General features: G+C 32.2%; 1 protein-coding gene across 4 annotated transcripts in view; it reads left to right on the top strand.

Annotated features, from left to right (window-relative positions):
• Positions 1–3,825: 3,825 nt before the first annotated feature.
• Positions 3,826–21,583, top strand: part of LOC127730827 (flotillin-1-like) — a 55,041-nt gene continuing 37,283 nt past the window's right edge. The window contains exons 1-6 of one of the 4 annotated variants that reach the window (XM_052239431.1): positions 3,826–3,988; positions 4,609–4,684; positions 11,306–11,396; positions 15,239–15,382; positions 16,663–16,782; positions 19,101–19,196. In XM_052239431.1, coding sequence (XP_052095391.1) covers positions 3,943–3,988; positions 4,609–4,684; positions 11,306–11,396; positions 15,239–15,382; positions 16,663–16,782; positions 19,101–19,196 — 573 coding nt within the window. In that variant the 5' untranslated portion in view covers positions 3,826–3,942. Of the gene's footprint in view, positions 3,989–4,608; positions 4,685–8,538; positions 8,630–10,303; positions 10,395–11,305; positions 11,397–15,238; positions 15,383–16,662; positions 16,783–19,100; positions 19,197–19,351; positions 19,448–21,583 lie in introns of all 4 variants that reach the window. The other 3 variants (XM_052239428.1, XM_052239427.1, XM_052239429.1) reach the window with 3 other exon arrangements.

The raw sequence follows: 21,583 nt of genomic DNA, 5'->3' as shown, positions 1-21,583 counted from the left end.
GGTTCTGAATTAACACGTCATATCTATACCATATACAGACTTGGTTCTGGATTGACAAGGTGTTGGTTCTAGATTTACATGTTTGGTTCTGAATTAACACGTCATATCTATACCATATACAGACTTGGTTCTGGATTGACAAGGTGTTGGTTCTAGATTTACATGTTTGGTTCTGAATTATCACGTCATATCTATACCATATACAGACTTGGTTCTGGATTGACAAGGCGTTGGTTCTAGAATTACATGTTTGGTTCTGGATTAACACGTTATATTTATACCATATACAGACTTGGTTCTGGATTGACAAGGTGTGGGTTCTAGATTTACATGTTTGGTTCTGAATTAACACGTTATATATATACCATATACAGACTTGGTTCTGGATTGACAAGGTGTTGGTTCTAGATTTACATGTTTGGTTCTGAATTAACACGTTATATTTATACCATATACAGACTTGGTTCTGGATTGACAAGGTGTGGGTTCTAGATTTACATGTTTGGTTCTGAATTAACACGTTATATTTATACCATATACAGACTTGGTTCTGGATTGACAAGGTGTTGGTTCTAGATTTACTTGTTTGGTTCTGGATTTACATGTTTGGTTCTGAATTAAAACGTTATATTTATACCATATACAGACTTGGTTCTGGATTGACAAGGTGTTGGTTCTAGATTTACATGTTTGGTTCTGGATTGACACGTTATATTTATACCATATATACGACTTGGTTATGGATTGACAAGGTGTTGGTTCTAGATTTACATGTTTGGTTCTGAATTAACACGTTATATATATACCATATACAGACTTGATTCTGGATTGACAAGGCGTTGGTTCTAGATTTACATGTTTGGTTTTGGATTCACATGTTATATAGATACCAGATACAGACTTGGTTCTAGATTTACATGTTTGGTTCTGGATGCTTACGTTATATCTATACCATAAACAGATTAAATCATTTGGTTCTGAATTAACATGGTGTTGGTTCTAGATTTACATGTTTGGTTCTGGATTGACACGTTATATTTATACCATATACAGACTTGGTTCTGGATTGACAAGGTGTTGGTTCTGGATTTACATGTTTGGTTCTGGATTGACACGTTATATTTTTACCATAAACAAACTTGGTTCTGGATTGACACGTTATATTTATACCATATACAGACTTGGTTTTGGATTGACAAGGTGTTGGTTCTGGATTTACATGTTTGGTTCTGGATTGACACGTTATATATATACCATATACAGACTTGGTTCTGGATTAACAATGCGTTGGTTCTAAATTTGCATGTTTGGTTCTGGATTAACACGTTATATATATTCCATATACTGACTTGGTTCATAATTACACCTTATATATATATATAGACATAGGTGTATCGTTGTTCAGTCTTTTTCGAAGGGAAAGAAGATTTTAAAAATTCAGAGGGGAAAAATACAGTGTAAGTATAACAATAAATTACAGAGATTTACGTTACAATAACATGAGGGTCTGGATGGGGTATTCATAGAGAAATATGGCAAAAAAATATAACACGTATAATGAATAGAGAAAAATGAGCAGAAAATATAAAGAATAGAGAATAACTGGAAAATAAAAGAATTGTGTAATACTTTACTGATTAGAGAAATGAACGATGTACAGAATAAAGAAATCCTCCAATTACAGAAAATTTTAATTGTAAAATTATTTAAGCGTTATTCTTACAGATAAAGAAAAATGCCCTAAAAATTTAAAGAAGACAGAAATTAAGGATCCCCCATCCATACCCTCTTACATGGCTTCATCCTTATTTTACTTAAGGGGACGGGCATTTGATATTCTGGGTTTTTGTGGATTGGCTATTTATTTACATCTGTTCATGGCTACGCATGCATATTTTTTTAGCGGATTTCCTCCCCCCACCCCTCCCCCGAAAATCAAATAGTCGTCCACTAAACAGAACGAAGAAAAAAATCGCTTTCGTTTTGACGCTTTAATAATGTAGACATTTAGTAGATAATCATATTAATTTTTTTTGTCATTTAAAGATTTTTAATCATTTACATGCCTACATAAATAAACTACGTCAAATAAATCTTTCTCTTTAAATTCCAACCTCTGTTTTACTCATAAATAGTTTCACTTTCTGGTCAATGAACTTAAGTTATTTAAATCAAAGTAATTTTCACGGGGGAGAAAATGCTTGTGTAATAGTAATCGTATTTTAATATTTTAGAAATACTCATAAATGTAGTAATTATAGACATTGTGTCATGATCGTTCTGTCTGATATCTTTGAAAAAAACACATATTACATTCTAATTTTGAATAAGACTAATTTAATATGTATAAAACTGGGACTAATAGATAAATGTTTCAATTAGTCCCAGATATAAAATAAATACACATTTTTTTTTACTTTACTGGTACAGTGAAGCGTTCATCAACCCAATACCTAAGCTTTCAATAATTTCTTTTTTTTTTTGTACAATTGTATCTTCAAAATTAAGGTCAACAAGCGTTTGTCAATAATTACGATAGAACTGGAACCAAATATTCATGAGGGTCTGGATGGGGGTTCCTTTATATCTTTATTCTTTAATTTTTTTAGATCATTTCTCTATATTTATTATTTATTTTGCATGCCCATTATTCTTTATTCTTTATAATTGTTCACCATACTCTTCTCTATTTTTTTTATTATCATTTTTGCCAATTTTTCTCTATTCTTTATTTATTTTGCACCTTTTTTTTACCATTATTCTCTTTTCTGTAAACCCCATCCAGACTCTCATTCATCAGTGCCAAACAGAACATAAATTTATGTGTCTTTAACAGAGCAAGATATTTAAATGTTGCCATTTAATTCGTGCATTTTTTTATTATCAGTTCAGCAGTTTAATGATGTCCATTGATAATTGTGTAGAAAGTGTGTTTATATCAGCTACTTAATTTGATAATAAGTCCTGTATCGTGACAGTTCACATTATCTTTTGGGTAGATATATATGTCTATTAGTAGGCTATAACGCATGTGTAACATATGGTTCTATTTTCACTTCCGGCTCTTAATTGACATAGGTTCTGTTTTCACACACGCTGATGGGTACTGTTGAATAGAACACTTAGAAAATGTTTATACTGTGCATTAAATAAAGTTGAAGATGAGATACACTTTGTGACTGAATGTCCACTATATGTTGATAACAGAAATGAGTTTTTTACTGAAATTTCTCTAACTTGTAATAATTTTCAATCTTTAGACAATTTTTTAAAGTTTTCATGGCTATTTACACAAGAAAATTTAAATATGTATAAATGTTTGGGAAAGTATTTATCTAAAAATCTTGAGAGAAGGAGAAGTTCAAAGATAATAAATGCAAATTAGCCACAAATACACATATTTTGAGTGGTATATGATTTTGAATGGTATATTTCAAAGATGTGAATTGTATTATCTGGTTCTGTCCTGGCCTTTTATAGACTTTTTAATAGTATTAAACGATGTTGTTTTCTTATATGTCTCTAATTTATGTCTAACCTTATGTACTTGTATGTAATGTGATGAAAGCTCTTTATAGGGCCCTTTAATTGGATATAAAATATTCTTATTCTTATTCTAATTCTTATTATCCGCGGAGTAAACAGTATGTTTGCACTTTGATTTTAAGTCTTGCGACATTTTATTATCCTGCGTGAGATTGAATATAATTATTTATTTATAAAATAAAAAAAATTGTAAGGAATTCGTAATTAATCAATACACATATGACATGTGATATCTGATATTGTGAAATAAACAGCTCTTGCGAAATTGGACAACCTTGACCTTTTTTTTAGTTTCGGCTAATCAACGACAAGCTTTTCATTCAGTCCGGCTTGCATAAACAGGAACTTGGATAAATTTTGTGGGGTTGGGTTCACAGATTTGCAAAAGTCTGCAACATGGGGTTCGAAACATGTGGACCGAATGAAGTAATGGTTGTTTCGGGTAAGATTTTGTTATAATCTGGTCATATATATTCCGCGAACTGACGCTAAAATAATTTTTTGGGGGTTGCTACACCAAAACTCTGTCCCGGAGGCAGAGAACATTATAAATAATCCATATTCCCATGGGAGGAGTCCTATAAGGACAGATATATTCAGCAAGATAGAATCTAAGAGGGTCTGGTGGGAAAGGGGAGAGTACCCCGGGGGGAGGTATGGGGCGATTGGGTGTCCTTAACAATTTTGTATTCTTAAAATTTTTAAGTAATTTTTCTCTATTCTTTACATTTTAGTACCCAATAATTCTCTATATTTTATTTTTAATGGCCTTTTTTGCCCTATATTTTGCAAGTTTTGTCCATTATTCTCTATTCTGTAAACCCCATCCAGACCCTCATCTGAATGTTCATTACAACTGTTTGGCAAATTTCAGCTTTATTTACACCACAAATTTCACTCTTGAGTACAGACAAACCTGTGCACCTGGAAAAGTATTAAAGCCTGAGTGTACCGTGATAAGGCCAAATAAAATATGTGTGTGGTTCAAGTTCACTACAAACTGCTCAGAGTCTGAAAAGACCATATTTAACAGTACTGCATTGTAACTATTGTCTTTTGTAGGATGTTGTCATGGTAGATCATTATTTGTTCCTGGTGGTCGTTGTTTTGTATGGCCAGTTATACAGAAATTACAGAGGTAAATATACATAAATAGTACAGAACATTCATATTGACCATAATTTAACATTTTCAGAGTGTGCAGAGAGATACATGTATATTTTAAAACACCTTCGTCATGTTCTTAAGTCAGAAATTTGAGATTAAATGTAAGGAGAGTGTCATTCTCTATGAATGCTGAATCACTACTCAGTAACAGTAATAATTGAGTGGTCTGTAGGGGCCTTTTGCAGAATTAGTAATATGATTTATTGTTTAGTTTGTTTACTTCCTTAATGCACGAACTGTTTACCCCTGGATTATAAGCAAACAATTCATCAGCTAAAATCATGTCTCTACAAAAAGTGTGTACATGTATTTTAATGAAATATTATCTTTTCTTTTTCAAATTAAGAACTCTCTTTGTACACCTGGATTATACAAAATGAATTGCTCTTTACAAACTATGTATAATTATATATAAAACATGATTCTGATACAGATAAGATGTAGTCATATGTGCATTATAAATGTACAGTGTATTATATATATGTACAAAAAAATAGTTATTCTTTAATTGATGTTCCTTATGCAACTGTTTTCATTGACCCTACACATTTACATATTCCTGTATACCCCTTGTAAGCTACAAAGTCATTAATATTAAACAGTATTATAAAGTGAAGTGCTCGTGCATTGGTGTACTGATTTTTATTGAACATTGTTTGTTCTTTCACATTGCTTTTTACCTTTTGTGATTCCACTGACAGACATTAATTAATTAAGAGGAAGAGGGGTTAGTTAGAAAAAATTGTTTATCCAATCCACATCTTATCATGTCTTATGGGGTGTCTCATATCAGGAACCTTCTGAATGTCTCTCTTTTTCTCACTTTTTTATATCTATTATATATATTTTACAAATTCTAAAGACGATTTAAAGCATGACATATGTACATGTATTGCATAGACTCTTGTCTATTTTACATGTAAAGAAAGTATTTTGATTTCTGGATGTCTTTTGACCAGTATTGGAACACAGTATAAGTCTCATTCAAATCCATAAACATGAAACATGAAGCAAATATTTTGTATACATGGTAAATAGGTTGGTTGTTGGGGTTTACTCACTTTCTGTATAATAGACTACAAAACTACATAAAGAACTGTAATACAGAAGAAAAGAAAAACATATTGATTGATACTTTTCTTGACTGGTTATTAATTTTTATGCCCTGCCGTAGCGGAGGGGGCATTAAGTTTTACCCTTGTCCGTACGTACGTGCTTCCGTCCATATGTCCCAAAGTTGGTTTCCGTTCTCTAACTTTAGTTTGCCTTAACCAAATGTTATGAAACTTATACACAATGCTTATTACCACAAAATACAGATCAGTTTTGAATTTTGGTGGCGTCACTTTAACCGTTCTAGAGTTATGCCCCTTTACAAATGGAAAAATTGCTGAATTTTTCGTTTCCGTTCTCTAACTTAAGTGAGCCTCAACCAAATGTTATGAAACGTATACACAATGCTTGTTACCACAAAATACAGATCAAGTTTGAATTTTGGTGGTGTAACTTCTACTGTTCTAGAGTTATGCCCCTTTTCAAATGGAAAAAATTCTGAATTTTTACCTTTCTGTTCCCTTACTTAAGTTAGCCTCAACTACATGTTATGAAACTTATACACAATACTTATTACCACAAAACTCAGATCAAGTACAAATTTGGGTAGTGTCACTTTTATCGTTCTTCAGTTATGTCCCTTTATAACTTTATATGATATGGAAGCGGGGGCATCATCTGTGTCCCATGGACACATTCCCCATTTATTTTTATCAGTGTCAGATAGTACTTATTCATACATTTATTACAATGCAGGTCTCATTTTTAAATCTTGTGGGAAAGAGAAAACAAATTCTAAGGCAGGGTCATGTTCAAAATTACATTTCTCTTCACTTGTCTGTTGTCAATTATATTTCATAAATATTAAAGTCATTCTCATGTTTTGAGATAAATGGCTGACAGATTAGGCATGACATGCATGATCTCAGTTGTAGAAACAATATTTTATTTGATATACAGTACTTATTATGTGCCCCTTACAGTTACATGTATATATATGTGTATTATGATATGACATTGTCCTCATTATTGACATCCTAGACACAATAATGCAGTTTTTTATTCCAAACATTGTTACATATAAAGGTATATATATCAATAATATTTCACACCTGCAATCCTCTTTCAAGTTACTGGATGTTAAGCAACAAACAATCAATCAATCTTCCTTCAATGTATAAATCTGTTTGTCCATGTCACTTTAACCTCAATGGTGTTTTCAATATATACAAAGTGAAACAATTGTAATGAGTTCCATAGCATTTTAAATATTTGGTCACCTAGATTTCCTGTCAGGGTGATATTGGTAATGTCTCAACAGGAACTTAAGGCCAATATTTGAAATATTTGTGGTGCTGTATAAATATTACTTTACAATGTAGGCTTACATGTATATATTTTGTGTTAAATCCTTATGACCTTCATTAATATGTTAGTATTAACTTTACAATTTATCTTTACTTAATTTTTGTGCAGTTCTTTTTGGGTATTAAAAGTAGATTTGAAACTTGTGGAAAAAAGTCCGCCCAGACCAAATATGAAAAAGAATCTTGTGTTTTTGCTTCTAAGATATACAAATGAATCCAACTTGTCCAAAGGAACAAACTAAAATTCTAATAGCTCTCAATTTTTGTTAAAACCATCAGATAATTTATAAGGTGTGAATTTTTTCAATAAACGTACCACTATAAATAGAGGTTAAACATATTTGTCCCCTCTCAAATAAAAGATTTTTAAAGAGGTCCTTTTTAGGTGGAAGCATTCATATATTGCTATTGTTCATTGTTGAAGGCACATGCAGTGCCATCTAGTTGTTTATATCCTTGTCCTCTTGTGGCTGTAAATTTGATTGTGATTACATGATTACTAACTCTTTTGTGCTGACCAGAATGAATCTGAACACTATGACATTGTCTATTGAGAGTCCAAACGTATACACTGCTCAGGGTGTGGCAGTGTCAGTTACTGGCACGGCTCAAGTAAGTTAACCCTGACTGTCAATATTATATTTATTGTGATACATAACTTCTTGTTTTAATAGGTAGAGTATTGTCATGCATACTGTTGTTGTTGCCTGGTCATATTTTGGTTTAATTGCTGTTCTTTTGCATCGTTCAAATCCGTTTCATGAAAGAGAAACTTTTTAGTCACCTTTTTGTTTACACTCAATAAATCTCCCTTCAAAATTGCATCTTTATGTCTTTCTGCAAACAAGTTAGTTATGTTTATATTCTTTGACTGTCTGATCTTAAATTCTGTTGTCTAACATTTGTCTAGTGTACAGTATCAAAGTTATAATGTACTCAACACGATCAATAACAATATTGATAAAATTTCAAAACATAACTAACTCCCTAAAAGGTCAGGCATGCGTTTTTACATAAAATTTTACCAACAAAAATGTTTTTATGGACAACAGAAATTGGAGTTTTGAAAAATGTAATAGAAAATTTTTTATGAAATAATGCAATTTTTCGAAGTACTATGACAGAAAATTTTGTCTTGTCCAAAATTTCTAAAATAAAGATATCAGCATCTAAAGTTTAAAATATTTTAACTTAAAGGGGGGAGACCAAGCATCACAAACACATGTACAGTTTCTCCAGGTGACCCGTGTGTTGGCATTGCTTGTACAGTTTTCCCTATTAGAGATATGTATTGCACCTGTGTGTATATATGCATAATCCTGTTTTAGTTTAGTTTTGTTTTATGTTTGCAAAGGTAATGCTGTTTTGCATAATTTTTGTTAATTTTGAAGCATTTGATTTTCAGACTCTCCCTTAACACCATGACTTTACACATTGAAAGTCCAAATGTGTACACACAATTTGGTGTAGCTATTTCGGTTACTGGTGTTGCCCAGGTGAGAAAAAACATTTAACAACATTCAAAGTTTTGGGACTTACCACTTTAACAAATCTTTCTTAGTCCAATAAAGTAAGCTTTTATGGTCATGATGATTCCATATATACATGTATGTCAATTGAAATTTATTTTGTGCAGGTAATACTGGTTGCCTTTTTACATTTTTAGCATTGTACATGTATACTAGGACATAATATATAGATTTAGTCCCAGATGTTTATCAAGCAAAAATTAGTATTACACAATTAAATTTATTTTGGTACATATAAATTACGCATTAAGAACCAGAAAGAAATTTTAATAAGTAATAGATTTTAACGTTACTATATTCATGATATTACACAATGAATTTAAAGAAACAACTTATGACAAATTAAGAACTCATTTTATTGGACAAAGCATCAGCTTGCTAACATTTGCATTTTGCATATGCAATTAATGTACGCATGTATTTTTCGCATACTAACATAAGCCAGAAATGCATGGTTCTGACAAGCAGAAGTGGTAATTTATTTCAGTTTGCATTATGAGGTGATGTACATACAATGTTACATAAATATTTATTACTAAATTTGATTGTTTTTTTTAGGTTATTGAAAAATGTAAACATCAGTGGAATTTAAAAGCACCAAATATAATATATGAATGGACTTTGATTTAATTATTTTTCCCTATGTCTTATTTTTTGTCATTTTTTTCTTATGATTTTCAGTTACTTTTCCTTATGCCAGCGTTCAGTTATTTCTCCTTTATTATAGATTTTTATAATTTGTCTTTTTATCAGTTTTTTTTCTGTCAATTTTCCCCATGTTAGGTTTTACAATTATTTCTACCTGTGTCAAACTTTGGTTACTGCAACGAATCATTTCAAATGTGAGACATAGGAATGCTGGCATTAACAACGACTGCTTAAATATTTGTATAAAGCTTTATATAAAATTTCAGAAGGTAGAAGTCCTGAATATTTCATATCTTGTATACAGATGCCTTATGGTCTCGAGTTTCTGTCTGACAACTATATTTAGTGTATATAACATATATGGAATCCTTTCAAAGTTGACATGTCCCTCAGACAGTGGTAATCTGACCTTGACCTCATTTCATGTATTAGTGATCAGACATTTGTGTAAGTTTACTAGTCAAGGTAATATCTCAGAAACTATAAGTAATAATAATATTTAGAAGCCGGGGCATCTGTGGCCCATGGACACATTCTCCATTTATTTTATATTCAAATTCAGTTCCATATGCCTTTTGAGAGCTTTTGCAAGCAAAATTTTTCTTAAATCGAGAAATTGCCCATCTTCCTTTTTTTGTATACAAGTTGAGATACTTTAATCTTCAAAGTGCATTAATAGTGATATAAGTTACCACTTCTTGTATTAACCAATACTATTAGGTTTTCTTGTTGGTAAAGCAAAAAGAAGTACAGTGACTTGTTCATATGCATGTCTTTGTTAAAATAAGCATGTGTGTTTTTCTAAACATTTTTATAAATTAATCAATATTGGCAGACATTGCATAACAAACTATTGCTTTGCCAATGCTTTTCTTTCTATACTAGACTCAGTGTCTTAAGTTTTGCATGCTTTTACCTCAAAACCTTTGTGACATTTTATGATTTGTTTATTTTTTTGTTGCTACTTGCTTTGTAGTACTGCTTTGTTTTCAGATTATCGCTTAATACCATGACTATCCACGTAGAGAGTACAAATGTCTATACACAACATGGTGTAGCTATTTCAGTACTTGGTATTGCCCAGGTGATGTATTGCATGGTCTTGTTTAGCCTGCAGAAGAAGAAGAAACATGTTTTCAGTTGAATAGAATGTTAGCTGTGAATAATGATGCATTGGAAATTTTGAAGAGATTTCAACATTGAGAACTAAAAATTAAAAAAAAAGCTTGGCCATTCAAGATGTTAAATATTTCTTTTTATTATTATTATGAATAGTGAATATTACTAGACAGGAAGTATTCAGATAATTATTTTTAGTCCCTTAATCAAGTTTTTGAATTTCTATAGAAAACTTCATTCTGTCTGTATTGTGTCTATATTTTATCAATGTTGCTGACAAATTTTCAAAGTATCATAAAAGATCACTAGAAACTTGCAATGCTGTATATGCATGATCTTTTGTTGATTTTGAGTGCTGTGTGATTTCAGAGTAAGCCTTAATTTAATGACTCTCCATATCAACAGTCCTAATGTGTATACATACACTACAAGGAGTAGCAGTTTCTTTAAAAGGAATTGCACAGGTAAGAAGTGATGTCTGATATACATGATGTATGTATGTGGTTTTCATATTTCACTTTCATGAGTGTGACCTCCCTCTGCATGAGTTTTTCCCCAACATACAAATTCACTAGATTTATTTTAGAGTAAGAAGGTAACTATCAGCAAGAGTTGAATTTTTTGCCATCATTCACTGTTGCAAAGTATGTAAGTATGAATATTTACGTTATGATTTAGTTTACATGTACATATAGCTGTGGTAGAGGGTTGTCTTCCTTTGTAAATTGAAATCAAACTTCATACATGTTGGAAGATAGCTACAGTTTATTGTACATGTTAAGTCACTTCAGTTAAATACCTTATAATAGGTGCAATTGATTTGCATGTCAGTAGTGACTGTTTTGTTGAAATGGAGGAAAACTGATTTGCTTTCAGGCTTGACCTTAATCTTATGACCCTCCACATTGATTCTCCAAATGTGTACACCCTGCAAGGTGTTGCTGTATCTATTAAAGGCGTAGCACAGGTAAGAACAGTATACTTAATAATACAATATATTTCAGGTGAGTTTGTTACTAATTTTTTTGTGGCGTAGCACAAGCCAGACAAGGTTAAAGGATGACTTGTATGCATTCGCAGTATTACTGTAATATAAAAAAAGGTTAACTTTCTGAAACACAGAATGCATATATAACTTACATATATCTAGGTCCAGGTAATGCCAAAAAAGTTATACAGGTTTGGCAGTATTCAGAACAAATTTAGAGGTGTCAACTCTGAGCCATTATTGGCTGAAAGGTTATGAGGAACCTTAACCAAAAGTTATGGAATTTAAATCCTGTCCAGCACTCACCATCTCTTTGCAATTCTTCTTTTATATGTTAAATCCTTATATGCAGTAGTTTACATATCAGATGTGCATACAAATGTAGTATTTCTATTGTATAGATTTTGTATAAATTGTTGTTGAAATAGACTTTTACCTAAAAGTTATATTTTATACGACCGCATAAAAAATTTACAGTCTTATATAGGTATGACGTTGGCGTGGCGTCGTCGTCGTCCGAAGACACATTGGTTTTTGCACTCTAACTTAAGTTTAAGTAAATGGATCTCTATGATATTTTACCATAAGGTCCAATACCACAAAAGGAAGGTTGGGATTGATTTTGGGGGTTATGGTACCAACAGTTAAGGAATTAGGGGTCAAAAATGGGCCAAAAATAAGCATTTTTGTAATTTCCAGACATAACTTGTGTGTTAGTGTATGGATCTCTCAGACATTGTACCACAAGGTTCCATATCACACAGGGAATGCTGGGATTGATTTTGGGGGTAATTGCCTCCAAATTTTAGGAATGAGGGGCCAAAAAGGGGCAAAAAACAAGCATTTTTCTAGTTTCATGACAATAACTTATGTGTAAGTGTATGGATCTTTATGAAATTGTACTACAAGGTTCCATATCACAAAGGAAAGCTGGGTTTGAGTTTTGGGGTAATTGCCCTAAACGTTTAGGAATTTGGGGCCAAAAAACAAGCATTTTTCTAGTTTCCAGACAATAACTTGTGTTCAAGTGTATGGATCTCTCTGAAATTATACTGCAAGGTACCATACCACAAAGGGAAAGCTGGGATTGAGTTTGGGGGTGATGAATCATAAGGGGGTTCAAAAAATTTGGGGGGGGGATATTTTTTTTCCTTTTTTTTTTCTTCGAAATTTTCCATTTTAAATTGGTTATTTCTGATTTATATATAAAAGCAAATAATGATGATATGGTTTGAAAGGTAAATTAAAATTTTTTAAGTTCTTAGACCACATTCATTCTGTGTCAGAAACCTATGCTGTGTCAAATATTTAATCACAATCCAAATTCAGAGCTGTATCAAGCTTGAATGTTGTGTCCATACTTGCCCCAACTGTTCAGGGTTCGACCTCTGTGGTCGTATCAAGCTGCGCCCAGCGGAGCATTTTATTATATTTGTAAAGGAGTTGGTTTACTATAAACTCATAATTTTGGCTCTAAAAACCTGAAAAATTTAACTGCAATATTAATAATATTGTGGGAATGTTGTGAAAATGTCCAAATGTTTCAGTTAAAAAAGATTTTCACCAATTGCCTCATTTGTGACGCATCAGTGCAGGTGAATTTCTTTAACCTGAAATTTTGCATAATTTGGCAAATTATATGACAGTTTTTAACCCGAATAATTCAGTCCCTCCCCGTGATCGACTCTCCCACTCGGGAGGGCTTGAACTCTTTATACGATAAAAATGTGTCACGAATCCAGGATTTTGATTGGTGCTTTCTGTGAGAGAGAGCCAATCAGCTAATAGCTAAATGTTATCGAGATAGGTAAATCCCGAGCTAATTCCGAATGATTTTTTGACGATTTTTCATTGACTAGGCCTTCAGGCGTTAATGTAGCCATCGTAGAGCAGTGGAATATAATGACTGAATTATTCGGGTTAGACAGTTTTCAGAAAAATTAACAGTGGCGCCTCTAGTTGCCAACAAATGTTTTTGGCGAAATATTCTTTAATTTTGAACAAAAATTTCAATGAGAGAGGGTTGGTGCCTCATATGAAATCCTGAAAATAGGTAAAAAGAAGGGGATAAATTTCTAGAAAAATTTATGAAAATGAAATCTCTTCAGGCTAATATATATGGAGCAAATATCCACTTTTTATGCCCCCGCCGTAGCGGAGGGGGCATTAAGTTTTACCCTTGTCCGTCTGTACGTACGTACGTACGTACGTACGTCCCGAAATTGGTTTCCGTTCTCTAACTTCAGTTTGCCTCAACCAAATGTTATGAAACTTATACACAATGCTTATTACCACAAAACACAGATCAAGTTTGAATTTTGGTGGCGTCACTTTAACCGATCTAGAGTTATGCCCCTTTATAAAAGGAAATATTGCAAAATTTTTAGTTTCCGTTCTCTATCTTAAGTTTGCCTCAACCAAATGTTATGAAACTTATACACAATGCTTATTACCACAAAACACAGATCAAGTTTGAATTTTGGTGGTGTCACTTTAACCGATCTAGAGTTATGCCCCTTTATAAAAGGAAAAGTTGCAAAATTTTTATTTTCTTCTAAATATCAAGTTTATATAATATATTTTTAAAATTGGAGTTATCTTCCTTTGACCATGATTATAGTTGAATCAACTACAATCATTGCTTTATACAATGCAATGTTTAATTTTGACTTCCAACTGATAAAACACAGATCAAGTTGAATTTGGGTAGTGTCACTTTAACCATTATTGAGTTATGCCCCTTTATAAATAGAAAGATTGCAAAATTTTTTAGTTTCCATTCTGTAACTGAAGTTTTCCCCAGCCAAACATTATGAAACCTATACAAAATATTCATTACCACAAAACTCAGTAAGGATCAAGTACAATTTTTTTGTTTCAGTTCTCTAACTTGAGTTTGCCTCAACCAAATGTTATGAAACTTATACACAATGCTTATTACTACATAATACAGATTAAGTATGAAATTAGGTGGCAACACTTTTACCATTCTAGAGTTATGTCCCTTTATAAACATAAAAATTGCTGAATTTTTTAGTTTGTCTCAACCAAATGTTGTAAAACTTATACACAACCGTTCTAGAGTTATGCGTGTTTACATATAGAAAAATTGCTGAAATTTTAGTTTCTGTTCTCTACTTAAGTTAGCCTCAACAAAATGTTAATAGACTTACACACAATGCTTATTACCACAAAACTCAGATCAAGTTCAAATTTGGGTAGCGTCACTTTTCCGTTCTTCAGTTATGTCCCTTTATAACTATATGATATGCAAGCGGGGGCATCATCTGTGTCCACATGTGGACACTATCCACATTTATTTCACTATACTTTCATCAATAATACATTTAGCAATACATATACATTAGATTTACTCAAATAATTGAAGTTATATGAAACTACATTTGTCTTGTTATAGAAAAACTATGTATAATATTCTAATCTTGCTAACACCACTTTTTTACATTCAATTTAAATTTCAGATAGCAGTTGTATATTCACATTTGATTTAAGATATATCAGGGTCTTAAATAATATTTTGTTTTACATTTTCATAAACAAATCTGAAGTGACAATTTTAATGTAATTTTGAGATTTTTAAAAAATATCAGTAACCTCTGCTACTAAAATTAACACAAATGATTAAGGAAATGAATAATATAATTTTAAATGTTTAAAAGTATTTGTGTAATTACATTGTTAAAAGACTAATTTAGCTGCTCAGTACTAATTGTTAACATAATACATAAAGTATAGTATATTATGTATTTGAAGATATGTTTTAGTATTGTCATTATTATATTTTACAACTTTTATTATAGGTAAAAATTCAAGGCTCTAACCAGGACATGTTAGCATCTGCTTGTGAGCTGTTTTTGGGGAAGTCAGAAGCACAGATCAGAAATGTTGCCCAGGAGACACTTGAAGGACACCAGAGAGCTATCATGGGAAACATGACAGTTGAAGTATGTACACTATGGTTACACTCAAAAATACAACCATTGTCCTAGTTATTGACTTGGATATGGCACTTATACATGTGGCAGAGATACTATAAGACAATCCATTGTTTCACGACTAAGAGATCTTTAAGGTTCCATGGCTAATAGGACCATTGCTAGCTATTTGAGAATTGCCATTATGGTGTCAATTGCCATCATAAAACAAAATTTTTCTATTCAGAAATACTGAACTCTGAAAATTGGGTTTAACATAATAAGTTTTCTTATTTTGGTGACAGAGCCTGAGAGGTTGACACATGATGTGGAAGCCTGTGTGTTGTTGTTGACCATATGTCGACCTCTAGATGTCATCTCTAGTTTTATTGTTTATTTTGTGTTGCTTTTTCTGACTGCGGACAAACATTTAAACATATGTTGCCATTAAATAGTTTCATTTGGGGCTTAACCCCCTTCTAAATTCTATCAGCGAAAAAACAAAGGGTAATTAGAAGATTACAGCACACAGTTGTATATTTACTAATATGAATCTTGCTGTCCTACACTGATACTGGTGTCTGTACTTCACAGTAGATTGTGTATAGCAATAGTAAACATAGTAAACAGGATGGGAAAACACAATCTTATGCAATGCCAAAAGTTAATTTGTATGCTGGATAAAAAGAAGCATTTAAGTCTTGTTTCAAGTTATAGATAAATGAATTGATATTGATCCCAGCATTAAAAACCTTTATTATATACTTAGAGTAGTAAATACAGATAAATTGTATGTGTAATACAATCATTGGCAAGGGAGCTGTATCAGCCACCCGTGATGATATCGATATCAGCACGGTTGCAAAGGCTTTATCACACCTTTAATCTGTATGACATCACGTCATTGATTGCAGTCACTGTTGCAAAGGCTTTATCAAACCCCTAATCTGTATGACGTCATGTCAAACCTATAATCTGTATGACGTCATTTCAAACCTCCTTATCTGTATGACGTCATGTCACATAAAAAACATCTATGTGAGGTATAAGTATATAATAAAGTGTATATGATATGGCTTTTTCAATATCACATACCGTATCAACCCTCAACCAATATAATCCCTCTAGCAGAGCTCTTGGGATTATATTGGTGTCTCGGGTCGATACAGATGTGATATTGAAAAGCTATATGATATTTTCTATTTATCAATAAGTCTTTTATGCCAAAAAGAAAGATTTGCAGGACAAATCCTAAAATAGTTAGCTGTATATACATGTATATAATGATTACATTGTTTTGTTTTAATCAGGAAATCTACAAAGATCGTAAGAAGTTTTCGAAGGCTGTGTTTGAGGTGGCATCATCTGACTTGGTGAACATGGGAATATTCGTTGTCAGTTATACCATTACTGATATCAGGGATAGTGAGGTAGGCATATATAATAAAAACCATTTGTTTCAAATTCATGGACTTTATTAGAAACTTGTGTTGGAGGTTTCATATTATTATCTTCATGTTTTGTACATTTTTCTCACTTTCATGAATGTTTTTACAAAATTAAGAAAATCTTAGCCATGTCAAATCTTAGAATGATATATGGGTTAAGGTGGTACCAAAGACCTCGACTAAAATTAATTTGGCTCGTTTAATTTTCATAAAATTTTGACAAAATATTTACTTTGACCCTTTGACAAAAATATCAAAATTTCAAAAACCTTGAACCACACACATTATTGGAAAAATTTCATTGGATATATAGCAGTTTGACAAACACTTATTTTGATCAATGAGAAGCTTAATATTTCCCTAACAATAGAACAAGATTAAAACGTTCAGCTGATTTTTACAGAGTTATTTCCCTGTAGTGTAATGTACCACCTTAATAAGATGGAAATTCATTTTGCAACAGAAATTCTTATTGGTCTTCTCAAGAGACAGTTGCATTCCTATTTTTAGTGCAAGTTTGAAACTGTTAAAGTACTGACAGTTACATTAAAAACTAGTAACTTCTTTATATTTCATTCCATTTTAAAGAGTAGGACTCCTTATTACATGTATACTTAAATAATCCTGTTTGACAGCTCAGCTGCAAATGTCAAATGATGGAGCTGCAGTTTATGTTGTTGACACTAGGTAAATAGGGATCCCTTTGAAATGTACCTATCTGATTCAGGTGTATTGTGACATGTGATGTCTCCTGTTAAGTTCTTTTTCTTGTAACATTATGTTTCAGTTGTGCCTATACGTTATTTTTGAACACTTTATACATCAGCAATGCCACAGTACAACATAAACTTAAAGGCACTGACGATAAAGGATACCATTTTCTTGTAAAAGAATCCTTTATCAAAATCTTCATAAATGAACTGCTATTGAATTATTGTCTTACACCGTTAAATTCGCCGATATTTTCCCTTATGCAGTGACCTTAACTACGAGACCTCTCGATAGAAAAAGGGGCCCAAATAAACATTTTTGTAGTTTCCAGACAATAACTTGTGTTAAAGTGTATGAATCTCTCTGAAATTATAACACAAGTTTCCATACTACAAAGGGATGGTTAGGATTGACTTTGGGGGTTATGGCTCAAACCAATTAGTAATTAGGGTCAAAAAAAGGGGAAAAACAAGGGTTTTTCTGGTGAAAGGACAATTGAGACAATTTAAAAGCAGTGTAAGGGAGGTAATCCAAATCAATTAAAAGAACACTGTTTGATTACCTCCCTTACACTGCTTGTAAATTATGTATTTAGAAATGTTAATTGTCTTGAGGTGATTAGCTGTCAATTTATTTTTAGCAGTTACTATTAATTAATATTAATTTTAGCCATGACTATGTATGTCATTTTATATTTTAAAACTTTTATGATGTATTTAAATGGGTAATTATGGTTGCAAACTCCATTAGAAATTTGAATAGAGATACTGACCATATCTTGAGGGAAAGATTTTTTTTTGGGGAATAAGGGAAAGGGGGGAGGTGAAAAAAATTGGAGGGGGGGGACAATTTTTCTCATTTCAGATTTCAGAAATTAAAAGAAAATTTCTTCAAATTTATTTTTGGGGGTTAATATTCAACAGCATAGTGTATTGCCCAAAAGCAAAAAACCGGGGTAAATTTTTTTTTTTTTGGGGGGGGGGGGGGTCAATTCGCAACAGCATAATGTATTGCACTAAAGCAAAAAATTGAATATAAATTCAAATCATATAACCAATTTGAAGTTCTTTGACTACAGTTATTCTGTGTCAGAAACCTATTATGTGTCAAAAATTTAGTTACAATCCAAATTCAGACCTGTATCAAGCGTGAATATTGTGTCCATTTTGGCCCCAACTTTTCAGGGTTGGACATCTGCGGTCGTATCCAGCTGTGCACAGCTAGGCAATTTATTCGTGTTTCCTGTAGGAAAACTTATATCTTAAAGACTTTCAAATAAAATAAATCATGGTCATTTAAGCTGGTGAGACATTTCAATGTGTGTTCTCTTTTAATATTAAGGTTTGTCCATGTGATGTTTACTTTAATCAATTTACATTTGAACATTTGTTTTGACATTTAAAATGTTTTCAGCTTGTGGAAAAATATTTTATATAGGCAGTGACTTTAATTTGTTAATCATGAATAAAATTAATGCATATGTTTATTTAGTAGCATGTCTTGGAAGGAAATGGCTCCAACTGATACTCAGATTACAAGATATCATATCTAAAGTTAAGAATGATTGGTAAATGCATTACAAATTTCAGGGTTATCTACATGCTTTGGGTATGAAACGTACTGCTGAAGTAAAAAGTGCTGCTAGAATTGGTGAAGCTGAAGCAAAACGTGATGCTGGAATCAAGGTGAAGTTTTTCTATATATATCACATATTTATTTCAGGGGCATTCATCATTATACACGGCAGACAAAAGAATGCAGTCACTGCTTGCCACTTGTTTACGTTGTACATTTATTTAATATAAACCCTGTTCTCTCAAGCACTAACATTTTTCATTAGGGATATTTGAAGTCACTTGGATTAGCTCGTACTGCTCAAGTTAAGCGAGATGCTCGTATTGGTGAGGCAGAGGCCAGAAGAGATGCCGGTATTAAGGTATCTTGTTGTGTACTGCCCTTTCAGTGAGTGGGAGGAATTATTAGGAAATCACATTCACACCTCAGCAGATAAGCTGCTAAAATTTAATATCAGCACTTTCTGTAATATTTGTAGGTGAAATTGTATTAAAATAAATTTAAATCAATATGACATATTGAGTTTTTATACAATTTAAAAAAAAAAGGTAATTTAAAATTTTAAAATCATAATTTTAAAAACGAATCAATTTATTTTAGAAGCCACCTAAACTTTGTTGAAATGGTAGAATTCATAAATTTTAAGCATTAATATCTCAATTAATCATTTTCAGCTATATTATCTTGTAGTCTGTACTGACACTACATTAACTATTTACCATGGTTAGGATTTAATTACCTTTTCCTGGACTTCCATAGTAGTACATGCTGTGGCTATATTTGTTCCTTGCATCAGTAAAATGGTTTTTTTTTAAACCAGGCCTAGGGTATGCATTCATGGGCATAGACTTGAAGCTCTGATTTTCTGCCATGACCCTGTGCATCTGTAGGACTTGTCCAGATTACAAAACCTCTGTCCTGTCATCATGAAGATTAACTGATCTCTGTCAAAGAGTATGTGCAGACATGCTTTTTATAGATATTTTTACCTGGATCAAATTCGTTTTTCCTTGATATATTTTTTTAGTGAAATACCCCCAAAAAAAGAATTATGCATGCAAATCGTGTGACTAATGTCTGTAACATTTTTAAACCTGTTCAAGCATTAAACTTGTCCAAGAAAACTGATTTATTATTAGGATAAATGCAAACCAATGCCTTTAATCAATCATATACTATGTATCAGTAACTATTCCTCTTACCTTGTTTCAAATCCATGCTTAAACCTTTCCAATACCATGCTTCAGTATATGCTGTATTATTCCCCATACCATGTATCAGTCCTTGATTTAAACTATTCCATACAATTTATCAGTTCATGATGTTACTATTATTCATGAATTGAATTATAAGCCTGGTTTCTTTGATTAGTTTTTATACGACCGCAGAAAAATTTTTGTGGTCGTATATTGGTATGACGTTGGCGTCGTCGTCGTTCGAAGACACATTAGTTTTTGCACTCTAACTTTAGTTAAAGTGAATGGATCTCAATGAAATTTTACCATAAGGTTCAATACCACAAAAGGAAGGTGGGGATTGATTTTGGGGGTTATGGTACCCACAGTTAAGGAATTAGGGGCCAAAAAGGGGACCAAAAATAAGCATTTTTGTAACTTCCAGACATAACTTGTGTGTAAGTGTATGGATCTCTCTGACATTGTACCACAAGGTTCCATATCACAAAGGGAATGCTGGGATTGATTTTGGGGGTAATTGCCTCCAAATTTTAGGAATTAGGGGCAAAAAACAAGCATTTTTCTAGTTTCATGACAATAACTTGTGTGTAAGTGTATGGATCTCTCTGACATTGTATCACTAGGTTCCATATCACAAAGGGAATGCTGGGATTGATTTTGGGGGTAATTGCCTCCAAATTATAGGAATTAAGGGCCAAAAAGGGGCAAAAAACAAGCATTTTTCTAGTTTCATGACAATAACTTGTGTGTAAGTGTATGGATCTCTCTGAAATTGTACTACAAGGCACTACAAAAGTCAAAAAGTCTGAAAAGACCAGTTTTTGTCTGAATTTGCATGAATTTTTACTCGACATTCTTAATTTGTCTGAATAATTTAAAAAAATTCTTGACATAGTATGAATTTGTCTAAAAAGGTTCTTGATTTTTCTTGACAAGTGTCTTGACAGTATGAACATTGTCTTAAAATTTCTCGACACTTCCTGTATCATCTGATAAGAGTCTGGATTAGTCTCGACCAATTCTTGACTGTCTTAAATTTGTCTCGATCTGTCTTGACATATTCTTGACATTCTTAATAATGTCTGAATATGTCTCGACATATTCTTGACATTCTAAATAATGTCTGAATATGTCTCGACACATTCTTGACAGTCTTAAATATGTCTTGACACTATCTCAACAGTTTAAATTTCGCCTGAAATGTGAACAGACTTATTCTGCACTGTTTATGACATTCTATTGCTGTTGTATACTCCTTTTTATTATGGCTAAACTAAACTTTGAAGAATCAAGGATTAATT

Source organism: Mytilus californianus, unplaced genomic scaffold, assembly GCF_021869535.1.
Source record: "Mytilus californianus isolate M0D057914Y unplaced genomic scaffold, xbMytCali1.0.p SCAF_2, whole genome shotgun sequence".
In the NCBI taxonomy this organism is placed as follows: Eukaryota; Metazoa; Mollusca; class Bivalvia; order Mytilida; family Mytilidae; genus Mytilus; species Mytilus californianus.
Note: the sequence above shows the minus strand (reverse complement) of the source record. Positions and strands in the feature narration are given on the sequence as shown.